Source organism: Carcharodon carcharias, chromosome 14, assembly GCF_017639515.1.
Source record: "Carcharodon carcharias isolate sCarCar2 chromosome 14, sCarCar2.pri, whole genome shotgun sequence".
Lineage (NCBI taxonomy): Eukaryota > Metazoa > Chordata > Chondrichthyes > Lamniformes > Lamnidae > Carcharodon > Carcharodon carcharias.
Window position 1 is genome coordinate 119,900,062 of NC_054480.1, and position 26,282 is coordinate 119,926,343.

General features: G+C 42.8%; 1 protein-coding gene across 1 annotated transcript in view; it reads left to right on the forward strand.

Moving 5' to 3' along the window:
• LOC121287646 (tyrosine-protein kinase ZAP-70) overlaps positions 1–26,282 on the forward strand; it is a 111,717-nt gene that overhangs the window by 33,799 nt on the left and 51,636 nt on the right. Inside the window, exon 2 of the mRNA XM_041205588.1 lies at positions 6,285–6,748. Coding sequence (XP_041061522.1) covers positions 6,347–6,748 — 402 coding nt within the window. The 5' untranslated portion in view covers positions 6,285–6,346. The remainder of the gene's footprint in view (positions 1–6,284; positions 6,749–26,282) is intronic.

Here is a 26,282-nt window from a genome sequence, read left to right on the forward strand (position 1 = left end):
TGTGTAACTAACCCATGTCTATTCAAAGTAATGCAGGCAGTACGTAAACGTCGTGCAGCCTGCTAATTATAATGATAGGGGTGTACAGCCCAGCGCTGAATGCACTGTTCCGTGGCTAGGCGTCTTAATTGGGGGTTTAAGTTTTTTGTGAGGCTAGCACCAATTAAAGCTATACTGCACTACTTAAAGTCAGCCTGCACTTCTTAAAGGGATGGTACATTCTGGCTGCAGGAGGGACTGGAAGTGATGAAAAAAGAAATAGTCCACAGGAAGAACCTTGAGGAATGGCACAACAGGCCAGAGAAGATACTTCAAGGTTCTCCAGTTAGCACTGGAGGCCTTAGTGCAGGACATGCACAGGAGATGTCCTTTTTCCTCAGTGTCAGGAAGCCTTCCAGGCAGATACTGAGAAGGCAGTGACTGCAGAAAGCCCTCATGGTCAAGGCCAGCAGTCTAGCCACAAGGACCTGGATGCAGAGACAAAAGAAGATCAATGATTTCACATGACTGACCAAGATCAGTGAATGCATCTTCAAATTCCACAGCAACTGCGCCACTAGTCTCACACACAGCTGTATGCACCATACACCCTTCACTCACCTACCCACAATCTCTATCAATCACCACTCATATTTTACATTTATAACCTCACCTTCATTGCTTTCCTCTTTCAGCCTATGCATGGGATAACGTCTCATCTCCAGTGATTTCAACCTCCATGCCAATTCATTATGCCCTCTCCCTACTGAGTTCACTGCCCTCTTATCGTCCCATAATCTCTCCCTCCATATAACCCCCACTACCCATATTTATGCCACCTTCTCGACTTTACCATTTCACGTGGTGTCTCTCCCCCCCATCATGTCACTCACAGATAAGCCCATCTCAGGTCACTTCCGTGTATCCCTCTTCACTCACATCCCCCTTCTGCCCCCCAGCCTCACTTCCTTCTGTACTACCCTGGAAAGAATTCTCCACTATGTCACTTACAATGGTATCTCCATGTTGAGGCGCTTTGTCTCTCTCTCATATACCTTCCATTATAGCTTGCTGCTGCTCTCAAGCTGGATTGACCCTCCAACTCGGAGACTCCGCCCACCATCCTTAATTTTTTTGTAAAATCTGACTCCATGCTAATTAAGGGGGCGCCCCCGTAAAAATCCCGATGAGTGAGTGTTTCTGCCCGGAGGTGGGCTCAGGGCCAGGAAACATTCTCGACCTATGTTTCCCAGTCTTGGAAAGAAAATCCTGCCCATAGAGATTACAACATGGAAATACCCCATTTAACTCAACCAATCGGTGTCAGCATTTAATATCCATGTGAACTCAAACCCTTTGTGGAAGATACAGTAATATTAAAATTAGATTATCTTACCTAGCCCTGAATATTTCAGTGAGGTCAGCAGGAGAGGGGGAAGGTGTGGTGGGTGGGTGGGGTGGGGTGGTGGGGGGGGTGGGTGGGTGGGTGGGGGAGAGTTGGGAGGGGTGGGGCGGAGTTGTTCCGTCAAGCTGAACCCAGCATTGTCTGGGATCCAAGGCCACGGATGGTTAGCGGGCCACATTTTTTATACTGCAAGCTTTCTGATTTACCAAAAGCAATGCTGATAAATTTTAAACAAAATTACTCCAGGGAAATCTAAGTACTGTGGCTTTTTCCTGAAAGGAAGTCACTTGTAGCTTAATTTTGAAACTTATCTAGCTGACTGCTTCCAAAATTTATAGATGGTAAGGTCCCAATGTGTTTAAATATATACCTAATTGGCAGCTTTATTTCATTTTGAAAGAAGCTTTTTTAATAAACATTTTGACTGGGTTCTCAAGAACAGACATTCACAATCTATGATGCCATTATACATATAGGTATATATTGCTGTATATATTTTATGGTGCTTAGTATAAATAAGGATACATTCAGAAACATATTTTTGAGCTCATTGTATAATAAGGTGTTCAATAATATATATTTCCTGGGTTTACATTGCTGTGCATAGTTTGTGAACCTAACCCTAAACGTAACCCTGTACATCCTTCGCTCAGAGAGATATAAATGCTTAATTTAACAATTCTCCCGATGCCATCAAGAGAAAGGCAAAAGCTTCATGGGGAATAAATAAAAAATAATGTCATGTAGGTTTGTGTTAAGTAATGCTATCTCAATTATGGTTTTATTAAGAGTAGTGGTGGACGGTTACATCCACATTACTGAATATTGGGCCTATTATATCATATCTCAGTTTATCTGTCTGTGGCATAGGATTTTGGAACAGGAGTAGGCCATTCAGAACCCGAGTCTGTTCTCTGATTCAAATAGATCATATCTGTTTTGTACCTCAACTCCTTTTACCCTTGGGTATCTCTTGATACCCTTATCTAATAAAATTCTATCAACATCTGTTCAGTCTTGAAAATTTCAAGTGAGTTCGCATCTACAACATTCTGGAAAAGAAAATTCAATTTTTCCTCTAGCCTTTGTGTGAATAAGAGCTTCCTGATTTCACTATTAAATGGTTTAGCTATAATTTTAAGATGATGCCTCCCTGTTCTAGATCTCCTCCCAGAGAAACTAGTTGCTCAGTATCTATTGTATCGAATCCCTTCAACATTTTAAGCACTGTTATGAAATCATCCCCTCACATTTCTCAAGAGGATACAAGCCAGCTTTCAGCAACCCATCCTTGTAATTAAAGCTTTAAGCCCTTGTATGATTCTGGTGAAGCTGTGCTGGATCCCCTCCAGGACCTTTATCTTTTCTGAGATTCAATGCCCAAAACTGCATGTAATATTTCAGATGAGGTCTGACCAAAGCTCTGTATTGAACTGACTGAAGCATTACTTCCTGAACTTTGACTTCAAAGTCCATTGAGATAAAGGTCAACATTCCATTAACCTTTTTTGATTATTTTACCTGTGCCCAATCACTAGCTTTTAGTGATTTGTACACATGGTAACCTCTGCTCCTTCAAAGTTCCTAATTTCTTTTGATTAAGGGCATAATATAATTGGTGTTTCTCAGATCCAAAATGGATGAGTTCACACTTTTCCACATTGAACTCCATCTGTCATAGTTTTGTTCACTCAGTTTATTTTCCTTGGTAACTCCCTGTTCTGATATACAGAACTTACTGTGCCTCCTAACTGAGTGTCATCAGCAAATGTGGACTATAACTCCTTATTACTCCATCTAAATCATTGCTGAAGTCCCAGTACAGATCTCTGGGGAGCAGCACTTTTCACATCCCACCTGTCAAAAAACGTTCCCATCCTCTGTTTCCGACCTCCCATCCAATTACAAGCCCATGTTGTAAGGCTGCCTCCGATTGTGTGCACTTTCATTTGTCCAAATAATCTCTAGTGTAGAACCTTATCATCTGGAATGACATTTCCATTAAATTATCAATTACATCAGATGTTTGTCCCAATGAATGATACGTGGTTGCAGGAAATCACCACTTTGACAAGCTGTAAGGAACACTGTTACACACGATGACATCTAATGCACTTCGGTCAACAAATGTAAATGCATCAAGCCCTTCAACTGATAAGAACAAGAACATAAATGCACATTGGTGCCTTATAACAGGTAATAATGCACATTCTCTACATTTAGAAAAGAACAGATAAAGGTGCCTAATTAATTCTTGCAAATGCCAAGGACAATAAGAAAGAATCCTTCAAAGGTAGAAGGGTTTCCTTTCTTCACATACATATCCTATACATTGATTGTGAAACAGATTGTTGATAGTCATATACCTTGAAGGCCATAGTTCAAATTATCTTAATCCTCCAAGCTTAAATAGCGCAATAAACATTTGGTGTAAATATTTTGAGAATAAATATAAGGTACAGAAAATAAAAATTTCTCCAAAAATTATCCTCAACAAAAACACAGTGAAGAGAAAGTAGGATTTGTAAAAGGGAAAGAACGATAGAAATTAAAAAATTGAAAAACGCTGGAAATACTTAGCAGGTCAGGTAGCATCTGTGAGACAGAAACACTGTTAACATTTCAGTTCTAGTGAAAAGTCATAACCCGGTTTCTCTCTCCACAGGTGCTGCCTGACCTGTTGAGTATTTTCAGCATTTTCTGTTTTTATTTCAGATTTCCAGCATCCACAGTATTTTGCTCTTCAATTAAAGAACAACATAAGTAATATTGATTGTTCCCTTTAGTAATGTGCTTGTTGGAAAAACAAAGATAACATTTTTCTTTCTTCTTCCTGCCCAAGTTGGTACAGAGTATCATCCAGGGAGAACCATTATCAAAACAAAAATGATTTACTGCATTCGTGCCCTGAAGGCTAGTTAATTGTAGTTTAAATATGTATACAGGAATACAATTTACTTAAGGGCACATTTACATTACAATTGTAGCATTAATGCAAAGCGTTTCATTTTGCATCAGTATTGCAGTAAATAAAGCCTGAATCCAGAATCAGCATCCTGCCTGACCTGCACACAAAATGAGGCTCACTGGAAGAGGAAATTACAATCCGCTTCACTTTGGAGTCATTTTGGGCCTTTCCACCAGATTTACATTTCACAAGTTTACAGCAAAGACCAATCCAGTTCATACCGGAACTAAACCAGGCCCTAATTCTGCGAGACCCACCCTGGGGATGGAACTTTCACCTTCCTCTTTGTTTGCATCCCTGATTCTGGCTCATTGTCCAGTCATGGATGTTTAAGTCCTTATGCTGCACGCTGTTACCATTTGTGACGTAACTGGACTGCTTGTTTTACCTGAGGAAGGGGAAAATCCAACCGAGGGACTGGACTTGGAGATATATTTAATTTATTATGAATATTGGACAAATTCTGCTTGGTGAATGGGCCAGACATGTACTTGGGGATGTGCCTAGTCATATTCTTATAGTTGCTCCTGTAGGCAGCATGAAATGTCCCTACACGTTGTGGGTTGGAGCATGGCCTTACTGTGTTACCTGCCCAATTTGAATGCTATATAGAGAGGCCAACTTTTATACTCTGGCATCCAGCATTCAGTTTTTGGTGGAGGGAACCATAAATGTTTAATAACAGAGGGGTCTATGCAAGCTCTCTCAGAGCACAGGCCCCTGGAGCGCCAGAGAAATTTTCTCTAAAAAATGTTTTAATGTTCAATAGGAAGTTGAATGACTGCCTTTATCCCTCTGTTGTGGTAGGTCCCCTTGAATCCTGTTCTGGTAACTCCTAGCCTCCAGACTCAGGACAGTCATGGTTGATGCATGAAAATACCTCTCAAGGCAGAAAAATCAGATAATTGAAGGAAATAAGGCCACCAATCAGAAAAGCTAGACCAGGATTAAAATACAAAGTTATTTTTGATTTCCACAATTTCCCAGAAGTTTTCTAGACAGAAGAAATTCTGCTACTTGGGATAATATTTGATTTCTATATCATTCTATCATCTGCTTTCATTGCATTGGATTAAAATGCTTGAAAATTAAGTCTAGAAATAATATGACTATCAGCAGGGTTGATAATATGCAGCTGTTTTCCACTGTTAACTGCCAAGGAAATGCTCACTTCATAGTAAAAAGGCAAAGGAAATATGGATGGAAATCCAAAACCATGAATCTCTATTCCTTCGTACTGTTTGCAGTTTTCCAAGGTTTCCCTAGAGGGTGCGTTGAAGTATTTGCACCCTGAACTGGTGCAAGAATGGAGCTTGCTGTACATTGGAGACACATCCTGTTCAATTTCCTACAGATAAGGCTCCAATGCATGTTTACACTGGTGAAACTGGATTTGGAAATTGGTGTTCAGCCTTGTGCCTATGCGTCCTCAGATTGGAACATCTGAGTAGATCAGGTAGCAAGGCCACAGAGGCTCTGAAAAAGCTTGACTTATTTTTTTCAGAGCCTCCATCGAATTTTGGGACTGTAGCTGATGCCATCCGTGGCCTTCAGGTGCAGTTGGATTTCTGCCTTTGAATCTGGGCACCTCTGGGTAATGATGAGCCTGTGGTGATGGTCTCAACCCAGCGATACAGGCGAATTTAGGTCATGCCAGATGCAGCTTTCTTCAGAAACTCTCTGGCTGACAAGCATTAGACAAGAAGCATGGGGATGAGAAAAATATTAGTCTTTTAATTATATAAGCCTACAATGTCATTCAATAGCCAAATATGAAATTTTTCATGCCTACTTTTGCTTTTTAATTATTCTCATTGTTCCACTGTTTAAAATGTGAAACTGTGATAAGATGTCAAACACGATCTATTAGAAATTTTACTTGTGTTACGCTAAACACTTTCTCTGTATATTGATCCTTTTGTTTTTCTTTAGGTAAAACAAGGCCAGAAACAATTAAGAAGTGCTGATCGAAAGTAAGGAAACTCCAAGTGACCATGCGTGATGTTGCTTACAACCTGCCATTTTTTTATGGCAGCATCTCCCGTTCTGAAGCTGACGAATACCTGAAGTTGGGAGGGTTGTCTGATGGTCTCTTTCTGTTGCGCCTATGTCTGCGTAACGTCGGAGGTTATGTTTTATCAGTTGTCTATGATCTGAAGACCTATCATTATCCAATTGAACGTCAGCTAAATGGAACTTATGCCATTGCTGGTGGTAAGCCTCACTGTGGGCCTGAAGAGCTCTGTGAATATTACTCTCGAGATCCTGATGGACTTTGCTGTCCACTTCTGAAACCCTGCCTTCGACCATCTGGTGTTGAACCCAAGCCTGGAGTATTTGACAGTATTAGGGAACACATGTTGCGAGAGTACGCTCGCCAGACATGGAACCTTGAGGTAATTATTAAAGTAAAACTTATGGATCAGTGCATAGCTTAATCAAGTCAATCCAGCCTCTTTTAGGCTTGAACTGTACTTAATTTCAGGATGTGATTCAGGTTAAAAGTGACCGGTGGCAAGAATATGTAATACATTAAATAAGTTAACTACTCTGAAAGTAAGCACCAAAAAAAATAAAATTAGTACATGAAAATTCACAAATTAATCAAAAGGACAATCAGATTCTGGTAGTGGACTTCAGCTAGGATTGATATGGGAAATGCTGCGTAAAACATTCATAGCATTTCTGAAATGTCCAAGAAATGGAATTTTAAAAAATTAGTGATAATTCAGTTTAATCCCCAATTTTAACTGTGTGAGTGCGCCAAGGAAGATAGTAGGGCTAGCATTAAATTCTCACAACTGCACAGTAGGATCACAATATTCCAGAACTGACTCCTGCCAGGAGGAATTGACGTGTAGGTCAGTTGGCAGAAGGGAGCTGGAAATCGCAGGGCAGAAGATGGTTGCTGGGGCCACAAATAAATAGTCTCCAGTAGCCAGACAAGTGGATTCATAAGGGACAGGGTGAGGGTCCACAGTTGATTGTAGTTTAAGGGGGAGGGGATGCTTTTGCAAGCAATTGCTGTCAGGAGAGAAGGGGGAGCCAGGGCAAGGGAGGGTTCAAAATTTCCTAGCGATGCCTGGAGGCTTGCCTGTTGTTCCTGGCAAAGAAGGGAACTGTAAAAAATTAAATTCACTTATCTTCTCAGCCTTCTTCTGGGCCTGCTCCTGCATAGCACAGGTTATCCTGGCGAGGCCAACATGGCTGCATGACTTTTGCATTTCAGTAGGTCTCTTGTCCTCAAGGGCGAAGACCTTGTAGACTGTCCAAAACTAGCCTGTAAACATGGTGAATAGCGCACAGTTCAAATGGATCTGGTGATACCACAATTCTCCAACTTTGACCCCCTGCACGCCTTGTTCCTCTCAGATAAGGGTTGTCAAAATCAGGCCTTTAGTGATTAGTAAACCCCTAAAATTTATTAGCCATATTTCATAAACATTCATCTGCAGGTGGTTTTTTTGCAATCATTTTCTATTTTCTCAGTCTGTGTAAAGAACAGTGTGAAATACCACAAACTAGTTTTCTCATGGTTTAATGTTAATTTGTAATTTGTGCTGCCCAGTGTTTCATAGTGCTTAGCTTTTTGCATTAGTGTAACAACTGCAAATGTGTGCGGTGTCTTTCTGGTATCGTACGCTAACACACAGCCTTTTAAATCAAGGATTGAGGTGAAAAAGGGAGTTGCCTCATGGTGAGGTGGGGTGAGAGGAGGAGAAGCTGATCTCTTTTCACCCCTCGTCGCAGCCTGAGTCCAGCAGTGCAGCTGTCACTCATTCAGTTTCATTCCAAGTGAAACTGGATGGCTTTCAGGAATCAGCTATTTGTTGTAGGTATTGAACAAATGCCAACCAGGAATCAGCACGTATTTTAAATGAGGGAGGGAGAGAAGCAGCATGCTGGTATGAAGAGAAAATGAAAGACTTGCATTTGATAACCTGCAGACATTCAAGAGCCGCAAGATAAGGACCATCTTTACAGACACATTTTTATTACTATTACTATTACTATTACTTTTGCGAGAAAATATATTTTAAAAGAATGTAAAGGCAAATGGTATAAAAGTATATATATGCAAGAATGTTGGCTAATGTATATATTAACACCAATAACCAGAAAGTAAGAAAGTATATACCACAGTTTCTAAATCTGAATTATTTGTTACATTTTACTTGCATTCAATATGTTAGTATGTTTGCTTAAATTAAATTAACTTATAGTTATCAGTGATATTTAGAAAAAAAATTGTAACCACCTACTGAACAAATTTGAATCAGTGTACCCGTGTCCCAAGACAGTAGATTCTTACACTCCTGCTTCATATTAAACTGTTTACTCCCTTTCCAGATAGAGGACACAAGTTGGAGGGTCAGCAGTGAGAGGGTGGGTTAGCGAGCCAGAGAGAATGGTGCTGAAGGTCACGCGGCCCCACGTAAAACCAGCAGGAAACTATGGCCAGGATTTCCTGGTCAGTGAGCACGGGGCGGGGCCCGCACACCGATGCGTAAAATAAGATGGGATGACGTCGGCCGGAACTCCCAATGTCACCCTGCACCATTTAAATTTTCAGGTAGGCGGGGGCTCAGCAAAATCAGCTGTGCGCCTGCTGACCTGTTAATGGCCAATTGACAGAGTCTTAAAGTAATTAATGGGCCTGCCTGTAGAACCTTAAGGTTGGCGGGCAGGCCAGGAGCCCTGGCGGGCTTTAGAAAAAGCATGGAACCTCATCCACGGGCGGGATGAAGTTTCATGTAGGTTTTAAAAAATGTAATTAAACTGTATTTAAAAGTGATGGACATGTCCCAACTCATGTGACAGTCACATGAGGGGACATGTCAGGGACATTTATTTTTCTATTTTTCAGATTTTTTACTGTAGAGCCGATCGCCCTGAGGCAGCACTTAGCCTCAGGGAGATGAGTGCGCTCTTTTGCGCACATTTGCATGAGAAAGCACACTCTCAGCTCAGGGAATACCCCCTCCCCCCCACCCCACCGCCTGCACAGGGATTGCACTGCCTTAATTGGCCCACCCACGTAAAATGGCGGTGCACCCCCATGGAGGCGCACCTCCCCGTGCACGCTCTTAAACTTGCCCCCTGACGGGAGTAGAATTCTGCCCAATGAAAGAAATCTTGCAATGGGTGCTGGAATGATTCTTTGATCTTAACTCTCCTATCTCCCTCCTTCCAGTGCTGCAGCCTGCCCCCCGGTTCTCTTCCTCTGTGAAGCTGGTTTTGGTGAGACTGCACCCAGCTGTTTACCTCCCTCCAAGGCACTATTTAACAGCACAAGGAATGAGCGGCATTCTAAATATCAAAGGGCCGTGGTTTGGCCACCTCTGATATAGTGCTTTTCATGACCACCAGACATCTCAAACACTTTATAGCCATTGAGTACCATCAGTAAACTCCCCCAAGCAGCAATATGATCATGACCAGATAACCTGTTTTTTGTGATGTTAATTGAGGCATTAATATTGACTAGGACACCAGGGATACCTCCCCTGCCTTTTGTCAAGATAGCAGCATGGGATCTTTTCCATCCACCCAAGAAAGCAGTTGGGCCTCAGTTTAACTCCTCATCTGAAAGACAAGACCTCTGACAGTGCAATGCTCTCTCAGTACTGCACTGGGGTGCCAGCCTTGATTTTTGAGCTCAGGTCCTGGAGCAGGACTTAAACTCAGAACCTTGTTATTCAGAGGCAAGAGTGCTACCAACTGAGCCATGGCTGACACAACATATTAAGTAAGATTTTAGATGCCGGTAACAATGAAAATTTAGGCCCTGTAGCTATTGGCAGAAACAGAAGTCTTACAATGCCTCTCACAATGCAGCCCTGCTGCAGGGAAGAATACTGAAATGTACTTCCTTGACCTGGCATTTCACGTTTCCTCCTTTGCTGAAAAGTTGGCTTTTAAAATGAAATTTAATTGGTCAAAGTAAAAATATGGTAATTTGAATCGTAATCAAAATATGGATTCCAATGTGACACTGTGGACTATTAGCATGCATGTTCATCTGACATTCCTTTCTTTGCTTTTTTTCCTGCCTAAAATGAAAGGATTATAGTAACAGCAGAAGGAACTTCAGATAGATGTTAACATGTTTATAAATGAGTATGCCACATTTTGATAATTATAGATTATTCCTGGCAAACTAGCAGAATATATCTAGTGGTTGCAAAAAATAAATGTTGTGAGCCAATGAATCAGTACCTTGTGATGGGTGCATACCTGAAAGGCTATAACCTGTCTTTCCCTTAATCCAGTGTAGTGCATTTCCAGCATTTATATTTGTTACTTCAGATTTCCAGCACCTGCTGGTCTTGCTTATTGTGAACCATTGATGGGCAACATTTGAGCCTATTTTACATTAGTGAAAGCTTTGTTGACATCAAATTCAAGTGCTTGATTGAGGGGGATGCTTAAGATGGTGGATAATGTTGGGGAGAGCATTGATTTGGTGATAAAGCTGTTCAATATTATTGCTGAAAAAAGACACATGTCTGAGTTTTCCATCTTGCACTCATCAGAACACTCGCAAGAATACCAATATAAGGGTGAAAACAACAATTTATACTGTGTGTGAAGAGCATGCTGATTGTCAGTCGCCATCAGTGGTGCATTCTCCTTGGCAATGTCACTTGCCAACCAATCAGCAGTCTCTTCACATAGGGCTGAATTTTGGCGTTGGCAAACAGGGGGCGGGGTCTGCTCCCCAATGCGTAAAATGATGCAGGATAATGTCGGGGGTTCGCCCCATTTAAATTTTCAGGAAGGCAGGCATGCAGCAAAATCAGCTGCGGACCCGCCAACCTGTCAATGGCCAATTGAGGCCATTGACAGGATCATTGAAAATATTAAAGGACCTGCCTGTCCAACCTTAAGGTTGGTGGGGAGGCCAGGAGCCCCAGTGGGGAACAGAAAAAACATGAAACCTCATCCACCGGCAGGATGAGGTTTCATGGAGGGATTTAAAAAGTTTAATAAAGTTTTAGTGTAATTAATGAACATGTCCCATCTCATGTGGGGGACATGTTAAGGATCTTTTTCTTTTTCTATTTTTAACGTTTTTAAAAGTTTCAGCGATCTCCCTGAGGCAGCACTTTGCCTCAGGGAGATGTGCGCTCTTCCGTGCGTATGCGCGAAAGAGTGCACTCTTGCTTTTGGGGAATTCCCCTACACCCACACAGGAAGCGCACCTGCTGGACGTCACGCTGGGCGGGCTTTAATTGGCCTGGCCACGTAAAATGGCAGCGGGGCCCACTTCTCCAGCCGGAATTGGCTCTCCGCCCACCGGAGATTGGGTTGGGCCCGCCCACCCAGCAGGCAGAAAATTCTGCCCATACAGTATAAATTGTTGTTTTCCCCTTATATTGGTATTCTTGCAGGAGTCCTGATGGAGTGTAAGATGAAAAGCTTAGACACGTCCCTTTTTTCAGCAATACTCAAGTTCTGTACTACCAAATATATTCTACAAATATTTGTTCAATATTAATAGAATATTTGAAATGAGTTCCTCTATGCTGACAACAGTGGAATGGAACATTATGTATGCACAAGATAATATTGAATCTATGTCAGAGACATTAGGGGAGATTTCAACTCATTGTTGTTTGCTTTTCTAATCTGAAAATTGAGCAAACAGCAGCTGAAAACCTCAGCCATTGCAATAGTATTCACAGCTCACTTGATGTACCTTTAGATGTAGCCAATAATGAACATGCTCTTATTGTTGCAGGCCAGTATCTTCTTATGCATCATTCACAGTAGCAGCCTCCATGCTTTTTTTCCCTTTTCATAAGAATTCACCCTGGCATTGAATTTGTAGACAAAAACAGAATTAACTGGAAAAACTCAGCAGGTCTGGCAGCATCGGCGGAGAAAAAAAGAGTTGACGTTTCGAGTCCTCATGACCCTTCGACAGAACTTGAGTGAATCCAAGAAAGGGGTGAAATATAAGCTGGTTTAAGGTGTGTGGGGGGGTGGGGGGGGGGGGTGGGTTTGGGTGGGGGGAGAGAAGTGGAGGGGGTTGGTGTGGTTGTAGGGACAAACAAGCAGTGATAGAAGCAGATCATCAAAAGATGTCACAGACAACAGAACAAAACACATAGGTGTTAAAGATGGTGATATTATCTAAACGAATGTGCTAATTAAGAATGGATGGTAGGGCACTCAAGGTATAGCTCTAGTGGGGGTGGGGGGAGCATAAAAGATTTAAAAATATTTAAAAATAATGGAAATAGGTGGGAAAAGAAAAATCTATATAATTTATTGGAAAAAACAAAAGGAAGGGGGAAGAAACAGAAAGGAGGTGGGGATGGAGGAGGGAGCTCAAGATCTAAAGTTGTTGAATACAATATTCAGTCCGGAAGGCTGTAAAGTGCCTAGTCAGAAGATGAGGTGTTGTTCCTCCAGTTTGCGTTGGGCTTCACTGGAACAATGCAGCAAGCCAAGGACAGACATGTGGGCAAGAGAGCAGGGTGGAGTGTTAAAATGGCAAGCTACAGGGAGGTTTGGGTCACTCTTGTGGACAGACCGCAGGTGTTCTGCAAAGCGGTCGCCCAGTTTACGTTTGGTCTCTCCAATGTAGAGGAGACCACAAGAGCTATACCTTGAGTGCCCTACCATCCATTCTTAATTAGCACATTCATTTAGATAATATCATCAACTTTAACACCTATGTGTTCTTTTGTTCTGTTGTTGTGACGACTTTTGATGATCTGCTTCTATCCCTGCTTGTTTGTCCCTACAACCACACCGACCCCCTCCACTTCTCTCCCCCCACCACCACCCCGCCCCCAACCCCCCACCCCCCCACACACACACCTTAAACCAGCTTATATTTCACCCCTTTCTTGGATTCACTCAAGTTCTGTCGAAGGGTCATGAGGACTTGAAACGTCAGCTCTTTTCTTCTCCGCCGATGCTGCCAGACCTGCTGAGTTTTTCCAGGTAATTTTGTTTTTGTTTTGGATTTCCAGCATCCGCAGTTTTTTTGTTTTTATCTCTGTATTGAATTTGTAGACACTGCCCTGATAGAAAGAAGTTAATTCAACTTGCTCATTTTAATTGACAGCTGAGGATTTTTTTAAAGAACACATAACTTTCTCTTGCTTTTCATTATGTGCTTACAAACTTACAAATTATCCCTGAGTATAGCAGCATTTTGTTGACTGACTTAACCATTGAGATCCACCATGAGTAAGATAGCACCTTATAATTATCTTACATTGGGGCGCCCCCTGGAGAATTATCCTTGCAACAATTTAGATATAGAAAGAAAGAGGCCATTGTGACAGAAATGAAGCTTACGTTGAATCTTTGCTTTGTGATAGCTGCTTTAACAGTTATGTTGCTGCTCTCCAAAGCTTGAGGAAGGAGCCAAGCCACAATAATATAAATACATACTGAAATATTTGCACAGCAAGTGTTAGGCTTGAAGGTATTTTTGAATCAGAGAATTATTTTTTTCAAATTTGACAGGGTCTAGAAATGGTTAAGGTTTATCTAAATAGGTTCAATAGCTTAAATCTTTAGGTTAAGTTGGGTAAGATAGAATCTTCCGACAATGAAATGTTAGACTAGAAAAATTTATTAATTTTGCTTCCAATTTCCACCCCTCCATCATTTTCACATAGTTCATCTCTGACACTTCCCTTCCCTTCCTTGACCTCTCTGTCTCAATTTCTGGTGATAGGCTGTCCACCAATATTCATTACAAGCCTACTGACTCCCACAGCTAGCTTGACTACAGCTCCTCACACCCCACTTCCTGTAAGGACTCCATCCCATTTTCTCAGTTCCTTTGCCTCCGTCGCATCTGTTCTGATGATGCCACTTTCAAAAATAGTTCCTCTGACATGTCTTCCTTCTTCCTTAACCGAGGTTTTCCACCCACGGAGGTTGACAGGGCCCTCAACCGTGTCTGGCCCATCTCCCATGCATCCGCCCCCACACCTTCCTCTCCCTCTCAAAACCATGATAGGGTCCCCTTATCACCCCACCAGCCTCCGCATTCAAAGGATTATCCTCCGCCATTTCCAACATGATGCCACCACCAAACACATCTTCCCTTCAACCCCCGGCGGCATTCCACAGGGATTGTTCCCTCCAGGACACCCTGGTCCACTCCTCCATCACCCCCTACACCTCAAACCCCTCCCACGGCACCTTCCCATGCAACCGCAGAAGGTGCAACCCCTGCCCCTTTACTTCCCCCTTCTTCACCGTCCAAGGGCCCAAACAGTACTTTCAAGTGAAGCAGCATTTCACTTACACTTCCCTCAATTTAGTCTACTGCATTTGTTGCTCCCAATGCGATTTCCTCTACATTGGAGAGACCAAACGCAGACTGGGTGACCGCTTTGCATGACCCAGACCTCCCTGTCACTTGCCATTTCAACACTCCACCCTGCTCTCATGCACACATGTCTGTCCTTGGCCTGCTGTATTGTTCCAGTGAAGCTCAACACAAACTGGAGGAACAGCACCTCATCTTCCGACCAGGCACTTTACAGCCTTCCAGACTGAATATTGAGTTCAACAACTTTAGATCATGAACTCTCTCCTCCATCCCCACCCCCTTTCCGAAACCCCTTTTTTCCAATAATGTATATAGATTTTTCTCTTCCCACCTATTTCCATTATTTTTAAATGTATTTCCATCCATTGTTTTATCTCTACCTTTTAGCCTAATTCGATCCCTTCCCCCCACCCAACCTCCACTAGGGCTATCTGTACCTTGCTCGTCCTGCTTTCTACCCTTAATGTCACCTATTAGCACATTCCTTAGCTAATATCACCACCTTTAACACCTCTTTGTCCTTTTGTCTATGACATCTTTTGGCAATCTCCAACCATCACTAGCCCTCTATCCAGCTCTACCTGTCCCACCCCACCTTAAATCAGCTTATATTTCACCTCTCTTCTATTTTTCCTTAGTTCTGTTGAAGAGACATACCGACTCAAAACATTAACTGTGTTCCTCTCCGCAGATGCTGTCAGACCTACTGAGTTTTTCCAGGTATTTTTATAAATGTTAGACTAGTTAGCTCCAATAATGGGAAGCAGCTACATGAACAAAAGTATGGTGATTGTGACCATTTACTGTTTTCATTTGATCTCGGCTATTTTTTTAAAAATTTGTTCTCATCCTATGGGTGAGATGGGAAGCCTGCATTTGTTACCCATCCCTAGTTGTCCCTGACAGTGGCGGGTCCTGTCCATGAATTATAGCCGACCTGTGGTGATGGTATTAGGTAGGAAATTCTAGGATATCGACCAATAACAATTGTTACGGACAGAATTTGTGTGCTCCCTTCCAGTCCGTAATCAGGATTTTTGTATGTAAGGTGTATGCATTTCCTTACCCTCAGAGTGATTTTTCCCAATTTAAAATAAATTCCAGCAGCAGGCTTTTTGGTGATTTTAAAAATAAAGAATGTTATTTATTATCACACACTCTCCCCGGATGTTAAAATATAACGTCTCAGTCTCTTGTCTCACTCACACTATCACACACAAAAATAATGAAACCATAATTTTTAAAAATGAATTTATAACTTAGACTCTTTGTTGGTGCAGGTTTCTTAGTTAAGTTAGTACTTTAGTTGGAGTGAAGGCCTTTTAGAAACAAAGAATTCTCATGAAGCTGCAAAGTCTCTTGTAGGCAAATAGCCAGCAGATTGGTTCCTGGTCCAGGTAGACCAGGAAGCTGGAACAAGTACAGTTCTTTGGCTGCAGTAGAAGACTTTCAGCAATGATGCTGCAGACGCTTCTGAAATTTCGGATGTTTCACAGCTAGATTGGTTTTGTTCAAGGCTTTTTAATTGCAGTCCCTGCAAGTTAGTTTCTGTCACATGACAGCAGGGTTAACACTTCTGGGGTCCTGACCACTATGATACAATGGTAGTTGACAATCGTTATTCACTCTTATACCTGCCCCAACTTGAGCTCAACTATTCTCCTTTGTTCAATATGGCCCTAGGGTTGAGATCCCATATTCCTCAAATGCTGGTTCATCTTTAAACGATGGAATGTGTAGCATAGGGAACATAGGACTTAGAAGCAGGAGTCAGCCATTTGACCCTTCGAACCTGCTCCACCATTCAATATGATGATGGATGACCTGATTGCAGTCTTAATTCCACTTTCCTGTCTGTGCCCCATAACCCTTGACTCCATCGTCTATCAAAATTCTGTCTAAGTCTGCCTTAAATAAGTTCAATGACGCAGCCCCCACTGCTCTCTGGGGAAGAGGGAAAACATTTCTTCTCATCCCAGTCTCAAAAGGGAGACTTCTTATTCTTAAACTGTGTTTACTAGTTCCGGTCTTCCCGACAAGTAGAAACATCTGTGCAGTACTCACCCTATCAAGTCCACTCAAGGTCTTAAATGCTTCAATAAGATCACCTCTCATTCTTCCGAACATCAATGGATAAAGGCTCAACTTGTTCAACCTTTCTTCATAAGATAAGCCCTTCATCCCAGGAATGAGTCGAGTGAACTTTCTCTGAATTGCTTTTCATGCCATTTTGGGCTGTAACCCCAGACTAGTGTCGGAAAGGGCTGGCCCGCAGGAATTAGAAGGAATAAATACCTATTTACCTGGTCTTGAAAATAACATTGCCACTTCCATTTGTTGGAGCTGCTTGGGGCCTGCAATGAAAGACTCCTCACAGGCCCCAGCGAGGTCTAGATCCAGCAGATTCAAGGAGGCCATGCCCCATTTTTTATGGCACTTGCTGCTGTAAAGCAGGTAAGTTGAAAGGACCAGGGAAATTGACAGACCAGGGAAAAGCTAAGCGTCTAAGGTAAGTGCATAGCATTTGTGGGATGGGGTTATCTGGAGGATGGCTCGGTGTGGTGGGGGGAGGGGGGGTGGTGGTGGGGTCAGTTGGAGATCTGAGGTGATGGGGGGTATCAGTCGGAGGTCCTGGGGAGGGCGTACAGGGGGGTCAGTTGGATGTCCAGGGGGGATGGGTGGGTGCCGGTCGGAGGCCATGGGAGGGTCAGAGGTCAGGGGGCTTCAGGGAAGGGGGTGGTCAGTGGTCAGGAAGTCAGAGGTCGGGGTCAGAGGAAGGGGGCGAGTTAGGGTAATCGGAGGTCGGAGTGCAGGTGGAGGGTGTTGGAGGTCGGGGGTTGAGAGCGTCAGCAGTCAGGGGGTAGGGGTTGGGGGATGTCAGAGGTCAGGCGGGTGGGGAGTGCCAGACGTAGGGGGAGTGAGGGGTGTCAGAAACCGGGGGGGTGGCATTTGGGGGGTCAGTGGTTGGGGTGGGGGACTGGGGGTGTTGGAGGTTAGGTGGCGGGTATTGGGGGTTGGGGGAATGGTGGTTGGGAGGTGGCTGGGGTTGGGAGTGTCAGAGGTTGGGGAGTTGGGTGTTGTCGGAGGTTGGGTGGGGTGGGGACTTTCAGAAGCCGGGTGGTGGGGGGTGGGGGTGTCGGAGGTTGGGTGGGGTGAGGGTTGTTGGAAGTCAGGGGGTTGGGTGTGTCGGGGGTGGGGGTGTCAGAGGTTGGGGAGTGTCAGAGGTCAGGGGTTAGTGGGAGTCCTGTATGGGGGTAGAGTCGAGGGGGGTGGTGATGGGGAGAGTCCCATGGGGCCTGTCTGGTACTTTACATTAGTTACTCAGAAGCTAGAAGAGGTTTTAATTCTTCTAACCTTTTCTGAGTAACTATTGGTATTATCCCGGTGGAACCATCTGAAGTTAACGATTTAAACTGCATTTTCAAATGGTCCCCACTGCAGCTCAATTGTTCAGAGGAAGTGTGCACTTCTGGGCAATTGTTGTGCAAACCCTTAGCTGGGAATTTCCCAGAGGGATTCCCGAGTGCATCTTTAGGGTACCCCCCCAAACCCGTGCTGCGTAGCTTGGAAGTTACGGGCACCTTTTTTTTCAAATAAGGAGAGCATAACTGTACACTGTATCCCAGATGTGGTCTCAATAATGCCCTGTACAGCTGCAGTAAAACCCCCCTACTTTTACATTCCATTCCCCTTGCAATAGATGCCAGTGTTCCATTAGCCTTCCCAATCACTTGCTTACCTGCACACTAACTTTTTGTGATTCATGTGCCAGGTCACCCTTATCCCTCTGATCACTTAGATTTGTAATCTCTTTCCGTTTAAATGGAATACTACTTTTCTATTCTTCCTGCCAAAGAGCACATGTTCACATTTTCCCACATTATACTCCACCTGCCAAATTTGTGCCTATTCATTTAACCGGCCTGTATCCCTTTGCTGAATGTATTATGACATGGCAGATGGTAATTGCTGGGCTGACCAAATCCCTAAATTAAAATATTTATTAACAAAAGAAAAGAAAACTCAAACACACAACGTTATAGTTACACAATTAAATTTTGTCTTACAACATTTCCCAAAAGATTTCTACATAGCTAGACTCACAAATAAACACCCTTTCCCAGGCAACATTCCCTCTAGATTCTTAATCTATAACACTTCCAGTAATATTATCACAAGGCAATGTTGCTATAAGGGAAGTATTTCACAAGCTTCTCTCTCCCTCTCACTCAACAATGAAAATCCAAGGCTTGTAACAAAACCTTGCTTTCTGGAATAACCATACACTTCTCTGGGGTGGCTAGAAGCTGCTTCCTTCACAGGAGTATGCTCGCACTGCACACTTCTTCAAGATCTCACATGGCCACCCACCATACAGTTTTCAATCTTTCCCTAAATACACTTTCCCCTTTCATCTTTAAACACATTGTTTTTAAATTTGTTTTGAAAGTTACCTTTCCCAGAATCTAAAAATCTTTCATGATGTCTTTATGGCCACTACTTTCAGGGAAAAATACACTTAATTGAATGGAGGTTTAAATGGCATCTGCTGGGGGAGACATGCAATGGTGGGGTCGTAAAAACCTGGACTTCATAACCTTGCTTTATTTATTTATAACTTTTTCTAGTCGTAAAACTTACTTTTTCCTCTTCGAAATCCAATAGTCAAAAATTCACTCCTTATTTATCCCCTAATGCAAATTCCTATTCATGTTGAATTTACTTGTATCCCAGCTTAGCTTGTCCATTTCCACTTCAAAAATGCTTGTTTTACACCAAACCCTTTGATGACTTAAACCTTGCAGTCTGACTGTCTTCAGTCTAATTAAATTAGTCACACACACACACACACACACACACACACACACACACACACACACACAGCCCCCACAAGCCTGCTTCACAGTATCCTACAGTAATATTTGAAAAATGATGTTCTCGTTACAACTGTCTACCTCCTCTTGACAATTTACTTTCCTACCTATCTTGGTGTCACCAGCAAATTTAGCTACCATGCTTTCGATCCCTTCATCCAAATCATTGACGTAGATTGTACATAGTTGAGGCACCAGCATTGATCCCTGTCGCACTTGTCATCACCACGTGAGGAGGGGTAAAAAATGACTCCCCTAATTTAAAAATGACTCCCCTAATTTACCACTCCAGGTCCAGCTGTAACAGGGTTTATGAAGAATTTAGAAGGATGAAGGAATCTTCTCAATATCTGTGTTTAACCATTTATGTACTGATTGCAAAGAAAGAAGTCTGGCAGGCTTTCTTGGAAATTTTAAAACAAAATTGCTTAGTTTTTATTGAGTTAAAAACCCACCCAGGTAAAGACAGCAAAATATTTAAAAAGATATACCCACGCTTCTCGAACTTTGATGAACCACATTCAAATGTACACAAGCATGCAAAGTTTTACAAGTTATAGTGGAGGTAGTTACTTTCTTAGCCAAATTAAAAGCTCAACACTTAAAGGTAAGAAGAGAGTTCACAGTTTATGAGTTCTTTGCTGTGACAGAGAGTTTTCCAGGCTCCTTTAAATTCCAAGAGTTGAGTTGAAGTCCATGGAACTGTAATTTCTGGGTAATCCAGAATCCGTTTTTTCCAGAAATTGATGAGTTTTGCTCTTGAGGGTCCTTTTGATGGACATTCATTATCTCTGTGCTGGATTTTTAAAGCTGCAAGAAATAGGGCTTTAACCTAAGGAGTAAAAGAGAAGGCAACTTCTTTAATGCTCCATTTGCAGCTTCTCCAGACTACTCTTTGCTTCTGCGTTTAGTGGCTGTATTAGAGATTTCAAAAATGATTACTAGTCACATGACCTTCTTTCCCCACAACGATTTTCAAAGTATCCTGCTATAACCTCCTTAATAATGATTCTAACAATTTATCTAAGGCAGATGCTAGGCTGGCTGTAGTTTCCTGCTACCCAACCACCTTTATCTAGCTTCCTATCTTTTTGAAATGTCAATACCCTTCAATATTCAGGATCCAGCCTTGGTCACCCTGCAACCATATTTCTGAGATAGCTATCAGGTCATACATATTTATTTCTATCTGTGTTAACAATTCATTCATTTTGTTATGAATGCAGTGCACATTCAGATACTGAGCATTTAACTCTGACTTTTTGTCATTTTTACAATCCCTGCCCTTATCTGTTGGTGCACTCCTTGTTCTTTCCTGTCACACGCTGGTTATCTTTACCCAAATCACTACCCTGCTCTAGTACCCCATTGTTGCCCTTTGATTTACTACATCTTCTCTCACACAATCCCTTTCCCCACTATTTAGTCTAAAGCCCTTCCTACCACCCTAGCTATACGACTCAACAGAACTCTAGTGCCAACACAGTTCAGGTGAAGTGCATCTCACTGGTACAGCTCCTACTTTCCCCAGTGCTGATGCTAGTACCCCGTGAACTGAAATCCATTTATCCCATACCAATCTTTGAGCCACCCATTCATCTCTCTAATCTTATTTACCCTATGCCAGTTTGATTGTGGCTCGGGTAAATTTTATTACCTTTGAGGTTCTGCTTTTTGAATTTAGCCCTTGGCTGCTCATAATCCCTAAGCAGAACCTCCTTCCTAGTCCTATCTATGTCATTGGTACCAATGTGGATCACGACAACTGGATTTTCACCATCCCATGCAAGTTTCTCTTCAGCTCCAAGCAGATGACCCGAACCCTGGCACCAGGCAGGCAACACAGCTATCTAGACTCACACTCTCGGCTGCAGAGAAATGTGTCAATCTCCTGGACTGCACTGTCCCCAACTATCACTACATTCCTATTAACTCCCCCCACTTGAATGGCTCCTTGTACCATGGTGCCATAGTCAGTTCAGTCATCCAATCTGCAGCCCCCACTTTCATCTTCACAAGCTGCAAGAACCTCGAACCTACTAGACAATTGCAAGGATTGAGGCTTCTCCACTTCTACCTTTTTGATTCTCTTACCTGCCTCACTTTCAGTCACATCTTACTATCCCTGACCACTGACAAAATCAGAAGAGCCAAACCTAAGGGGTATGACTACTTCCTGGAATAAAATGCCCAGGTAACTTTCCCCCTCCCTGATGCATTGCAGTGTCTGCAGCTTGGCCTCTAGCTCAATGAATCTGGTCCGAAGCTTCTCAAGAAGCTTTACTACAGACATGTTTGCCCTGGATCACACTGGTGTCCAGGAACTCCCACACTCTACAGTCATAACGCATTATCTGCTCTGCCATCTTTATTATGTGTTAAATTAATTAATTGATTAATTTCTTAATTAAATTCTAATTAATAAACCCTACTACTCTCAATGAGCTTTACTACTGCTAATAAACCTACAATATTAATGAACCCATACAATTACCAATAAATTGCATGAGTTTCGAAAGATAAATGAACAAAATACTCACCAACCACTTACCTGTTTCCCCCTTCCCTCACTCACCAAAATCCCAAGTTCACACTATTACTAGCTGCACTCAGTGATCAGCTGCTGTCTGAGCGCTTGCTTACTTCACAGGTAGATGCGAAATATCCCCATTCGTATCCTTGTTTAACTAAAGATTGGCAACAGAATTGAATTTTATCCACATAATGCCCATAGTCACATGTTAAATTGCAGCCATCTTAATAGGTTTTGTGGCCACCTTCGCAAAGCATGATCCATCTGTAATATCTTTAAGCTTGTACTGAGCACGGCATAATAAAGAAATGGAAAAATATGTGGAAGTCAGAATGATGTGTGGCTTGAGGGGGTGGAGAGGGGAACTTGAGTGTGATGGTGTTCCTTGATATTGCTGCTGTTGTCCTTCTTAATGGTAGATGATGGAGGGATGGAAGGTACTGTTGAAGTAACCTTGGTGTGTTGCTGCATCATATATACTCCAGTCACTGTACACTAGTGATGGAAGGCATGAATATTGAACCCAACAGCCTTGGCATCAATCATGTGAATTGTCCTGTCCCTGGATGGTGTGAACCATCGCCCCTTGATGTTCAATGGCATTACCATCACTGAATCCCCCACTATCAACATCCTGGGGGTTACCATTGACCAGAAACTGAACCGGACTAGCCATATAAATACTGTGGCTACAAGAACCGGTCAGAGGCTAGGAATCCAGTGATGAGTAACTCACCTCTTGACCCACCAAGGTCTGTCCACCATCTACAAGGTGCAAGTCAGGAGTGCGATGGAACACTCTCCACTTGCCTGGATGAGTGCAGCCCCACAACACTCAAGAAGTTTGACACCATCCAGAACAAAGCAGCCTGCTTGATTGGCACCATATCCACAAACACTCATTCCCTCCACCACCGACGCACAGTAGCAGCGGTGTGTACCATCTACAAAATGCACTGCAGGAATTCACCAAGGCTCCTCGACAGCACCTTACAAACACACGACCACTACCATCTAGAAGGACAAGGGCAGCAGATAGATGGGAGCACCACCACCTGGAAGTTCCCCTCCAAATCAGTCACCATCCTGACTTGGAAATATATCACCATTCCTTCACTGTCGCTGGGTCAAAATCCTGGAACTCCCTTCCTAAAAATACTGTGGGTGTACCTACACCACATGGACTGCAGCAGTTCAAGAAGGTAGCTCACCATCGCCTTCTCAAGGGCAACTAGGGATGGGCAATAAATGCTGGCCCAGCCAGCGAAGCCCACATCCCATGAATGAATTTTTTAAAAATGTTGTAATTTTGTCCATCCAGGTGACTAGCATGTTTTTCATCTCACTACAAGTCGAGTATCCTTTATCCGAAACCCTTGGGGCCAAATGCATTTTGGATTTCAGATAGTTTTGGTTTCCAGATACCGCATATAAATTTACAATTACAATAGCCTAGGCTACCTATAGTCCAAAGTTAGTAAAATGACCAGAAAAGTAAGATGTATCACTGAATAGTAAATACAGGGCATCTGTAATAAATTTCTTTTTGACATGTTCACCACAAAAATCACAAGATAAACAGTGCAAACAAACAACTAGACTTTCTGTGCTAAAGGTTGAAGAGATTCAAAGAAAGTGCAGTTTTGGATGTGTACAGGTTTCAGATTCACAGATTACGGATACTCGACCTGCACTAACTTGAACTTTGTCAATCGCAAAGCGGAATCGGTAAGTGATCCATTGATCCCAGAGTATTCAATCCGCGCTTATAGCTGCAGGGTTGATATGTTGGCCCAGTTCAGTTTCTGGAAATTAGTTACCTTCAAGATGTTGATGGTGTGGATTCACTGTTGTAGTGTTTACATTGCAGTTATATAGAATATGCAGCACAGAAATGGGCTATTCAACCCAATGGGCAGGATTTTTAGCTCCGCGTGTGGGCGCGATCGGTGGGCGCGGGAGCTGTCGGGGAACAGACTACCGCCCGCAATTGGCCCCCGACTGCGATTTTCAGTTGTGTGAAACACGTGCTGAGAAGCTCAGGCCTGCCAGGGTAGGGGCGGGAAGAGGGTTGGTGCTGACGTAAGTGCGGGCATGGGCAAGCACTGAATGAAAGCTCCCTGAAGGCAGAGATTTCAAAACAATTAAATAAAGATTTTGAAATCCAGAAAAAAATGTCGGCACATTAGAGTCACCTGAACATATACATGATGAAAATTCTGCCCTGCATTTTATTTTTATATTTATTTAATGGCAGAAACCTCATCCCACCCTTGGATGAGTTTTCATCAAAAGTGCAAAGTCCGCATGACAGATTCACCCATCCGCCAGCCGTAAGGTTGGACAGCCATGAAAAAGTGGGGACAACTGGAATCTTAACAACTTTAATTGTCTTCTTAATTGTCGGCGGGCACAGTTCCAACACTTGCACGTGCCCGCACAAGTGCGGGATGGCATCGGGACCCTCACCCGACAACATCCCGCACCATTTCACGCCCGATCGGGTTGGGTGCACAACCACACGCTGACCTAAAAATTCTGCCCAACGTGTCCATGCTTCAAATGAACCTTATTATGACCTCGAGAAAGACCATTAACGTTTAAATACAAATTCAACCTCCCAGTTATTAACTGAAAAAATTATGCCTTAATGTTTCATGTTTTAAACAAAAAGCTTTTACTGAACAAGAGTTAACAAAGACAAATACTACTCATTTAAAACTATGTATTTTCTAAATATTTATTCTTTAAGTTCGAAAATCTCACTAGTACACTCTCCGCTCTACTGTTATTTTCATCCAACAGTTCCCCTATATTTTACTGAATCTTGAGGGTTCCTACAATTCTCCTGGGACAAAGCCAATGTGTACCACAGCTCCTGGGAATTCACTTTGATTCTCCTCAGTGTTGCTGCTGTTCCCCAAGGGGGGTGATTTCCTGGGGTCCTTCCACTAGAATCCAGCTGGGCAACCTTCCAACTCTCTTTAAGCATCTCATGATTGTGGACACTCCAGCCCAAGCATGGGTCTTCCTGCTTTCTTGCTCACTGTCTCCAAATTTAGATGTTTCTGATGGTCCTTTTTGATACTGGTCTGCAGCTTCTGGCAAATTCTCTTTCTGCTTCTCAAAGCTGCTTCCAGTTTCCAATTGCAACAGCTGGCAGCTTTCTCTCGCTGCTTATTTCCAAGCTGTTCTAGCTCAAGACATGAACTGCCTGTTGCCTGTGAAAAATCACACAAACAAACCCAAAAGAGAAAAAAAAAACCCTCCCTGCAATCTATCCCCATGGCAACGTGCCACATCTGAGATGTCCCAGATAGAGATTCCAACTAATTAACTTCAGTTCCCAAACCTGTCCTTTAATATGAAAAGTAGCACTCACCCATTTATCAACTCACCCAATCACTCATCCACTCACTAACATTTAAGCCCCAGAGCTTTAAACTCACCAAATGCCGGCTGATGCCGTAAAAAGCGGACATGTCCTGTCTTGTCCCAACTCTACTCTGCTTCGACGGAATTCCCCAAAGGCTCTTGCATTGCGCATTTCTGTGAAAGCCGGGCTCGGGACCGCTGGTGGAATTGCGTAGCAGTGACTAGCCGAGGGCAGCTGCAATCCGACGGCCATTGCTGCTGCTCGGAAGATCCGCTCCATATATATCTCTTACAACTACAATCTTACCGGACTTCCTGGCTCCCTTCTGAAGCTAACAGAGAACCACCTATTGTTTATTGTTTTCACGCCTCTAACTCTAAACCCTTTAAATAACCAGGGAATTTCCTTGGAATTGTAATTATCTTACCAGTCTCTCAAACTGGGTGCATCCATTATCTTACATTTAAAACTTCAATCCCCAACTTAAAAGTTTTATTCCTAAAACATATGAATCGTGAAATTAGACATTTGCACAACAACATCCTTTGCCCCTTTTCATATGACCTTATCAGCATATTCTTTTATTTTCTCCCTTGTGTGCTTAACTATTTGTTCTTAAATGCAACTATGGTTATCATTTCAACCACTCCTTGTGGTAGTGAGTTCTCCATTTGAGCAAGACTTCAGGTAAAAAATGATTCTCCTGTATTTCTTATTTAATTTATTAGTGCCTCCCTTATATTCATGGCCCCCAGTTCAGGTCCTTCTCTATGTCTACTCTATTAAACTCTTACATAATCTGAATGATCTCCATCACATTACCTTTTATTTCTAGAGA